This window comes from Branchiostoma lanceolatum, chromosome 6 (genome assembly GCF_035083965.1).
Source record: "Branchiostoma lanceolatum isolate klBraLanc5 chromosome 6, klBraLanc5.hap2, whole genome shotgun sequence".
Classification (NCBI taxonomy): domain Eukaryota; kingdom Metazoa; phylum Chordata; class Leptocardii; order Amphioxiformes; family Branchiostomatidae; genus Branchiostoma; species Branchiostoma lanceolatum.
Genome location: NC_089727.1, coordinates 12,895,041 through 12,905,217, shown reverse-complemented (window position 1 = coordinate 12,905,217; position 10,177 = coordinate 12,895,041). Strand labels below are relative to the sequence as shown.

The window sequence follows — 10,177 nt, the reverse complement described above, 5'->3', positions numbered from 1 at the left end:
AAGACTTGGCGACAGATATCATCTAATTGTAGAATTTGTTGTTACAATTTTCAGAAATACCAATGCCCATGTTTGATTATGTTTTCAAATAAAAAACATTCAAACATCAAATAGAGGAAAGTTGACTGAAAATCAGTGGCTCATCAATTATCATTTTGACAGGAATATTTTGTCTGTCATACTCATGAAAGAGGACTAACGACACTGAAAGAATAAAGATACAATATCATTTCTTTTAAGTATCTTCTTAAAAAAACATTCTGAAATTTGATAAGATACGCGTTTCGCTGTGGTCATGAGTGGCACTAATCTTTTTTTGCACAGCCCCTTCTCAATATGTTCATTTAGCCGTGAAATCGGTAACCATAGCACCTCACCGATGTTACTTCTGAGTGACTTCGCCAGGACAAGGCAAACTTTTCTCCATGGGAACGGGTCCTCCTTCCCTGAGATCCTTGTGTCGCGAGACACCTTCGGCGCCTCAGGACAGGTGATGTTCACTCCCAGTGTGTTATAGATTACAGGGCGCGGGATCTCGGTGTGGTAGAAACATACGTATGTCTCATTGTCCCAGCACGACGTCCTATGTTTCCCCTTTTTTCTGCCTCGGCTCTTCCATGGGAGAATCTCGCGTCAAACAATGCCTGGCTTCCCTTCAACGATTCCGGCATTACAACCACTGTCTTCTTCTTGTAATATATGACTATGTGCAGTAGACGGTGAACGCACAGTACACGTTCGCAGAGAAAAAAATCATAGAGCAACTTTAATCATGACAATTATATCCACTGTTTGCGTAGACACTCCACCCCTCCCCCCATACGCTGTAATTACTAGTTGACGAGGAAAGAAGATGGGATTTTGAGGAGAACGGCGCCCAATTGTGTCCCTTGTCAGGACAGCTATATTGATGAGCATGAAGGTTTTCTAGTTGTCTTTTTTTGGCTGAAAATATCTGTTTCATGTCTTTGTGTTAGGCGATCGGTTCCGTTTTTATAATTGCAATTGTATTGCCGTCGATTCTATTACAAAGGTAGCAAGGTTGGTCTGTCTGAAATAAACACAGAGTAAGATAAGACTGTGAAAATATCATGATTTGCCCTGCAAATCTATAGACCATCATATTTTATTCGTATCTTACATCCAACGAAAGCTAGTCTTGACTAACTGTATATTAATGCGGTTCGCCGTATATTCTTTAGTCGGTATAAGCAGAAGAAAATACTTGACGATTTTTCGTTCATAAATTCACCCGATTTAACGTTTGCAAATAGAACTAAAAGCACGTCGTAGCTGTTTTCACACGCGCCTACCAATCGTTCACCACTTTCGTTACAATTAAGACAAACGAGAACAAAGACGAACAGCACACACCACCCAAGATTCACGTCAGCACAAAGCCAGAGTCCCTGATCGCCTAACACGGAGCGAGCAAGTCCGTAAACAAAGGAAAATTAAGTTCCTCTTGTAATCTACAAGTGTCATTCAAGCTAATGATCTAGATCATCTTCTGACCAGCATCAAAAAGGTCAGCGGAGAATGATTACTTAATTGACCCCACAGTCTCTAAATCAATCAAACCGAGATCACGGGAGTGCATTTATCTGTACTCTCTCTCCTCTTCAACTGCCGTCCATCCTACCAACGGATCGTTAGACCCGCTACGGTCCGAGCGGAAAACAAAAGGACACAACAACACGGAAAGATGGATGGCACGTGTGTGGGTATAATTTATAATACCGCCTTTTAACAACGGGCGAACGATCACGGGCACTGTGCACATTATCAAACAATATCAAAGACAAAGGGTTACTTAGTGTCGGTAGATTTAACACGAAGGTAATTGATTTGTGTCGGATGTTTGGCCTTTCTTCCTACAATAATTCTTTTCCCAAGCTCCTCGCAATGTGGGAAGAAGTCCTGAATGAGTTATGGTGAATTTCATCGTCATATGAGTCTTTTTGCAATCTTAGAATATCAACGCCTATCGGCACTTAATTGATGCTTTTTGTCACAGTGCTTTCACTTTTTTGGGCATTGTGGACGTAATTCCATCTCTTTCCAAGAACTCTGTTACGATATAGCTAGAATACAATAATGGACCGCGCTTTTGTGTCCAATAGAATGAAATAGGTGGTCGTATGTGTTATCTATTATTCCACCATACTGACAGAGAAAATAACAACAAAGTCTTGTGATGTTCGTCCTTCTTCTTCAACTACTTAAAGTTCTTTTAAATGCCCTCGATGGAATAAGTCTTGTTTTTGTGAACTGCTCATTCCTTCCGTTTTTGCAGAGATTTTTGTATACTTTCCTGCACTTGTTACAACAACAAAAGATTCGAAAGATATGACTCTAACGATGAAGCAGATTGTCCACTGACCAAAGAAGCTATTCAATGAAACAAAATATTCTCTCTGTGTTCCGATCAAATTAGCTGGTACTTATTTTTATAAGTTTTACTTATGGCAAAATGCAACAAGAGCCATACATGCTCTTAGTTTCGTTTCCCTAAACATGTCGACTCATTGGTAGGTTTACATGATCTCATACATCGATGGTGTGTGTGTATAAGCCACTGTGGTTTGATATGATTTATCATTACCTTACTAAAATTCGTCTGTGTTGATAAAAGAACTGTTATATTTTTCACGTCACCAGACGTCACCAAAATCTGAAACATTTCGATCTGATAGTCTCTACCAGACTCATTGGGCTGCCGGGAAAATAGTGAAAATTGACGAATAAAGGAGGCTGAATAGTTTCCCATTGCCCGCCATAGAGTTGCATGTTGACAAGCTGGGTTATTCAGCCTATTTGAGCAGTTCTTTTACCATTTCTTTTCATCAACCCAAGCAGTCTTGTAGAGACTAGTGATCTACTACATATACATGTATATGCGTCCCTATGGCTATGCTTTACAAAAGAGAAGAAAATTGGCATCAACAGACAAGACGAAAGAAAAGGTCTCCCCCTTACAAACACGATTACCGCGCCTGCGCGTCAACAAAAACGCCCCTGCCCGTTGTTTACCTTCTCCTGCCATTCATGCCCGTTAGACCGTGAAACGATGTCTTCGAAATATAAATGATAATCACTAAGGTAGGCTTTAATGAAGTCTGTGGTTTGGCGGGAACTCCATAAACCGCGTGGCTCCCCTTCAAGACGCCTTGGCTGGCGCGGAGTCTATAATTCCATGAGGTGAGGTCAGAAGGCAGTGCCCTAGAACTCCGGGTGGTGTCGCCGTGCCGTCCACAGCACGTGCCATCCTCACTCCTACTGGATGAAAACCTCGCCAATCGACGTAACATTGTGCGCACATGAGGCGGAGACAATACCGTCGGGCCTGTATAGCACCCAGGAAACCTTTCAGGGATCAGATGTCCCTTGTATAGAAAAGCCTCTATTGCTTTCGTTTCGTGACGTTAATCGTATGCAGAAACGAATGAAGAGATACGTCGCGTCGAACGCCTTTGTGAAGTCCACGTGAGCTGTAAAGGTCCGAGCAGGTATAAAAGCGGGGCAAGAACTGAAACTTTGTTATTCCGTGTTTTAAACCTCGTGGGTGCGCTCGGTCTTACAGTATTTTTCAATTGACAAGGGCTCTCGTCTTTTCCCACACGATGTCGCGATCTTTTCTCGTGGATTCACTTATTCAGAGGGACATGTCGCCGAAGTCGACTCAAGCGGCGGCGGAGACGGCATGCGTCGGGCACCGAGGCCCCCTCAGCCCGCTGACGGCGGCCCAGCTCGGGCTGTACCCGCGGAAGGACGCGGCGATCTTCGGACAGTGTCTCCTGTGTGTTCAGGCGACCAGCAGTCCCCCGACGACGGCACACAGCCACTTCGGCGTCCCGAGAACGTCCGTGCCCACCACCGTGCCTTCCTTCGCGTCTACCCTGCCTACTACCATGCCCACCCCCGCACTACAAGGCATCTCCTACGCCATCTCCAGGCACCACACACCTGCGACGTCAGCCTTTCTCAGTCTACCTTTCCCCTCTGGTAAGTACATAAGTACAAGTTTGTTTTCGATATCTTCGTTCTGACAAGATATTCAAAACCCTTGCTTCGAGTATTCTAAATAAATATAAACCCAGTAACTGTTTCCTGCAGAAAATTCCCATTTTTGTATTGCGGAGCGTGACATTAGCGCTGTTTGTGTGGTTATGGTCTAGTTCGCGGGGAAGCATTGTGTCGGACGGTCTCGCTTTGTTAGCGCGAATGCTACAATATGGTGCAATTACTGATATCGCCATGGTACTGGGACGTTATCGCTACCTCCACATGCCTTAACGGACTTCTCCTTTTGAATTAGCCTTCTTCAGATGTTCTTCATTGATTTTATCTAAAATTATTGATTTTGATTTTAAAAATCATGTGATTAGAAAATCAAAGATGTATAAATCAAAACCTTTTTCTCTTGTTATTGGGTTTAATAGTACCAAGTGGACTGATTTAAGAAGGAAACAAACACCAAACTACGTTTCATAGATTTGGAAAAAAACAAGTGACATTAACTACGTTTATATCAATTTTATTAAGGACATATTGTTTTGCTATCTCAATTGCAAACATGCTGATGCGAGCAATGTCAAATCTTCTCAGTTTAATGCTAAAAACGCCGAATGGAAACAAAAATTAGTATTACCGATTTACGTAAATATGGAAGTCTTTGGAAGTTAGCAGTGTTCTAACGAAAGGCATCAACAGGCCGCTTCTCTCTCGTTGTTACAGCGTCCAACAGTAGAAGAAGGGAAATTTCTTGCGACCTAATCGTGGTCTTTGAGTAGCTGCACAGATGTCAGTGGACTTTCATCACATATTTTTGGAGGCTGGCTTTTGGGTCGTGGCCTGGTGCCAAGTCCTATACCGAACGATGCCTACATGATACAGTCCTTTGTCATTTCGACTCAGCAATAGTATACAACGTGACGGCAGATTTCTATTTGAACCACATACATTTTACGCGTGTTGGGACTTTTTTTACACGCAGCAACAGAAAAAAGCTGTATATTTTGGACCGGTATCCCTTATTGTTTGATGCTGAATGACGGGCTATTTTGCAACAGATTTTTGTGATTAGACAATGCAGATATAGCCTGAGGTCTTACACAGTCAAAGTCGTAAAACCTTATTGTATCAAACTTGCCCTGACATTTTAACTGCTTTGAATATGCATTACACGAGAACAAATTGATTCTATACAATATGGACCGACCAAGCTTTGTCTTCGCTAGACATTGGTTTTCAAAACGTGGTCTTTCAACGGCCAAAGGGTGGTTTTCCCTTTTGTTTTCATATGATTAAATAATAAAATACGATATACTTGCTCTTACTCCCGGGTCATCTTCAGTAGCGAATTGACCCTTAATTATCTCGGTGTCATCTTCAGCAAATAAGGATCCCTTGTTTACAATAGAAGATGGTATCCATTTGATGTGATGCAAGCGGATGATACTTGCTAGTCTTTACACAAATGTGGGACAAAGAGAAGGAAAATTGTCTTCTTTGTTGAGAGGTTGTCATTTGGTAGGGACATTTCAATGTGTTACAGACTTCAGGGAACTTGATATTTTAGTGTCTATTTCAATATTTTCCGTTTTCTGATTCCTACCGTGCGTGACCCCCGTTTTCAACAGTATTTGCCTCCGTAGCCAACAGAAAACGGTAACAATCTGTGTGTATGCTGCAACAAACTGCATGATCAAAACGCCAACTTCTGATGCCTGTATCGAACAGTAACCTCTCAACAAAAAAGCCAATATTCTTCTTTGTCCCACTTCTATGTAAAGACTAGCAGGCATCAACCGCTTGCATCACAACAAAATATCTTCTATTGTGAACGATTGCAAGAGATCCTTTCCGCTGAGGCTAGTGCCTGCTAGGGGGGCTAAACTTGCTATCTGTCCCATCGGCGCTCCTTCGCCGTCTGCCCGCCCCGACTCGTCGTCTCCTACCGTACAATTCCGATTTAACGGCCCGAGCCTGCCCCGGGGGTGTGCGGCGATCCGATAGCGGTGCACCGGCACCTTTTACACATCAGTATGTCCCGCAACAGGTGACACGCTTCCCACCCAACACAACAAGGACCTCCCTTCATAACCCAGTATTTACACAACAGAGAAATCTCCACTCCATACAAACATCTGGGTTCCGAACGCTCAGGGTCTAGAATGATCGGAGATTGACCAGAATATAAATGTAGTTGAGACGATGGATCGTATTCCGACCACCCGCAACAAGGCATGACTTGGAAACTTTAATCACGTTCGCTCATATGGTTCTCACAAACACACGGCTGTCACAGACATAGAGTAGGGTTGCCTAATCTCCGAGCAGATGTTTGAGTGAAAATCGTAACATTTCATTTCCAAGCTGTCTGGATTTTCTAACTCACAACCCTTCCAGCTGTTGTGCAAATGGCAGCCAGCCAAGGTTGCGAGGTTCCCCTCACGCATCTGCTTGAAGATTGAAAGACTTAGGTAGCACTTATTGCACCTACCTATATCTACACACATGTACCTATCCCCCGTTAAACATACATAAAAAAACCGTTCCATTGGAGACTGCGACCGCTGAGAGACCAAATATTGGACAGATCGCGAATTTCATACACAAAAAACGATTCTTCTGACGTTTTGTGTGTTTTAGATCATATTTTTGTATTGCGCAGCATACACCAGTTATGAAATCAGGGGTCACACAAATCCACTTTTGGTCGCTCAGCGGTCGCTCAGGGATCGCCGTCTAATGAGTGAGTCGCATCCTGTCACATGATTGATACGTAAAGCCCCCTATCACACTTGTGCGTATGTACAAGTCCGCATGAGTTGCGTATTAACATGTTTTTGGTTTAGGGTAAGTTTGCAGCCGAAGAAGTCATTTCTTTGGTTCGATAACTAGGCCGCACAAAGTAGAAAACAACATCTCCCCCGCCAACTTTACGCAACCAAAAAAAACAAATGTTACTGCGCAACTCATACCGACTTGAATATAGTGTGATAAGGCCCTGAGATGAATCTGATGTTCAAAATGGAGGTCTGACATTTTTTGTCTTGTTCTCCCAGGAATGGCAGGAGATGGTCTACACCGAGACAGCCGACGCATGCGCACAGCCTTCTCCAGCACGCAGCTGCTCGAACTGGAGCGGGAGTTCGCCTCCAACATGTACCTGTCGCGCCTACGCAGGATCGAGATCGCCACGTTCTTGAACTTGAGCGAGAAGCAGGTGAAGATCTGGTTCCAGAACCGCAGGGTCAAGCACAAGAAGGAGGTTCGCGCCGCCAGCGGGTCACGTGACTCCTGCCACTGTCAGCAGCACCGCGCATGCGTCACCACGGGGAACCGCAGCAGACGGCCCAGCGGACAGAGCGTCACAGACGAGCATGCGCAGTGTCACTCCGACGAGAACGTACAGACAAGCGCGTCCACAGAGACTGACGTCGACGTCAACTAGTCCAGGCTGTTCGAGATTTTGTTTTCATTCATTCGTATCACAAGGACTATCAGCAAATGTAGTTTAGCGAACTGTACTTTCGACTTGTGGCTTTCTGTGTTTGCCACTGTACGTTATATTTATTTCGTTATGTATGTGAGTTTTATGAAGTTATTTTGTCTTCCTATGTAATTGTTCGCTTAAAACGATGAGTGCTGTATAAAAGAAGTGCCTTACAGGAGAGGGTCATGTTCAATAAATGGTTTTGCTCTGTAAGCCTTGTGTACGCTGTAGTTCTTGTTCGGAAAGTACTAGTATATAAACCCTGGTTCCAGCCAGAATCCTCTTAACAAAATTTCCCCCGCTGGATCTAATGCCCTTTCATCATTTCTTTCCTATCCTTATACATACAGCAGAAACAAAGCGACTTTTGTTCTCACAACTTAGATATCAAAAATGAATGTAACCCACTAATGAAGCATGTCCTTATAATGACAGTCTGAATCTAAAGTTTCACCTTCATCGGTTGATTTACGACACCTGCTGCCAACTTCACAAAGAAAGTTTATCTTTAACACCATTACAAATGAGTCGATACACGAAAAGCTGCCGGGTACAATGGGTAATCCGCTGTTCTTGTCATTGTGTGTTTGTGTTCCCCAGCGATCAGGCCGTCACAGTGGATGGTGTTACACGTTCATAACCGCACGGGCAGCATTTGGACACCAAACCGTCCATCAGAGGCCTACCCCCGTATGAATTATGGAGCAGCCGTGACTTTGTGGTAGTCAATCAATCAATCAAACCAAATATGAACGACCGTGAGTCATCATACACAAACCCCGTGGAACAAGAATATAGAGACCAGAACCCCCAAATTATGCTAGCAATTACGTATCATTTCATTTGTCCATGTCGTGAGCCGACTGTCGATTCTGAATGTCACACCTGTACGTGTGAGTCCAGGTACCGCCCCGCTCCCACCGAACCCGCGGCGCTACCTGTAGTCCGGCCCGACAAGCTCTGAAAGGAAATAGAACCATTAATCCATTCGCAGCCAATTTCCGACGATATAAACTTCTATGATAGTCTATTAAAGCCATGAATAGGTTTTCTGTGTGGATGTGTGTGTGGAATACGCGACAGGTTGGTGACTATGTAGTTGTACGTGAGGATTTGCCGGCCGGCTATTGTGCCGAGACCCGGGCCGTACATGTGAATTACCACCCTCTGCCCTTGAGGCAGATTAGATATTCTTGTCGACACGTGTTTGTGAGAAGCTTGCCAATCCGAGATAAATATCAGGTTTCACCGAGGTATCAACTCTTACGGAGACTAGAATCCCAAGCACAAAAACGACGCCAGAAAATTGCAACCCGTTTAAGTATATAGTGTATATAAACCATAATCTATTTCTAACACCTTAGTCCTGTAATGCGTGTTCTCACAATCCTTTAAGCTACAAGGCCTTGAACTATACTTATCTTTATGTATAATAACGATGGAAGCGTCGCTGTTCATAGTTAACTTCCGGCTCAGACCGGTTTGACTGGTGCCATACAGGTGCACAGTGTATGTAGACAGAAAAAAAAGCGTCGAACTACTGAAGTTTTGGCAGGCGTCGGACGAGGCTTATTTTGCGTGGCGCCATTCCACAAAGCCGCCATAGACACAGCTGCAGCATCGAAGTCAATACTGCCAACGTACAATCCAATTAAGTTCTTCGGAGCCACCGCTGAGCCGATCCCGCTAAAGTATCAGTCGGCGCGCGGTGGGGTGCATCCTGTCCTGCCGCCCCGCCAGCTGGTTTCAAGACCTGACAAATTCGCGCTCTTTTCTCCGGGGAGCCGTCAGCTCACGGCCGTGCAAAATGGCGTATAATAACTCAATTTCGCAGACACGGTCCTGTAAAATGATTCTTCAGTGTGTTTTCAATTTCTGGTCATGAATAATAGAAACGTAAGACCGCCACGACGCACAAATTGAAAAAAGCGACGAAAACGCGCCAGGTCACCGACACTGCGCCGATTTAAAGACCGGTCCATAATGGCGCGGTAAAGACTGATATCTGCTGCAGCCATGACCGAGCAGGAGTAGGCAGGGACGTTAAATCGTCCCGTGGGACTTGGTGTTTGGGATGTTTCTCTTTGTTCTCTGGTCGCCTCGCAAAGTCCCATGTGGAAGCCTAATTGCCACCACTGCCTACTCGTCTTTGTTCCCGACTCAATTTTCAATTATCATCGTGTTCTCTACATTTTCAGGACCCCATTTCCTTTGAAAGTCGCTTTTATCCTCAATCTACCCCATTTATGAATCGCCTGAAGCCTTTTAGGAACATAAAATTGGGTTTGAGCCGAGAAACACAATTATTCGATCAAAGTCATTGTGTCGGTCTGCGCTGCCGAGGACCCAACCTGCTGTCGGGGGGCAGAGATAATTTCCCAAAATGGAGTGGAAAATAGACCAAAATATATAGCCGCGCGCCGGGCTTTGTGCAGCTTGTATATAAGAAAACAACATATTCTACATGACAAAAGGGGCGATTGATTACTTGGTGGGTTTTCCACAGCAGATGGTTAAGGGCGAGAGGGAGCGAGCGGGGAACGCGGGGCGGGTCGCGCCGGGAATGCGACCGGGCCGCCCGCCGCATCTGTGGCGCGTGGCTGCCTAGTAAAGGGAATCTCAACCCCCGCTTTCTTACAAACGTTCTATCCGAGTTCTTGGTGACCTCTGGTGGCT

General features: G+C 44.6%; 1 protein-coding gene across 1 annotated transcript; it reads left to right on the top strand.

Annotated features, from left to right (window-relative positions):
• The first annotated feature begins 3,057 nt into the window (after positions 1-3,057).
• LOC136436691 (GS homeobox 1-like) lies at positions 3,058-7,692 on the top strand. Its single transcript, XM_066430891.1, has 2 exons — positions 3,058-4,005; positions 7,071-7,692. The coding sequence occupies exons 1-2, from the start codon at positions 3,624-3,626 to the stop codon at positions 7,457-7,459; spliced, it is 771 nt and encodes a 256-aa protein (XP_066286988.1). The 5' UTR covers positions 3,058-3,623; the 3' UTR covers positions 7,460-7,692.
• Positions 7,693-10,177: the final 2,485 nt, after the last annotated feature.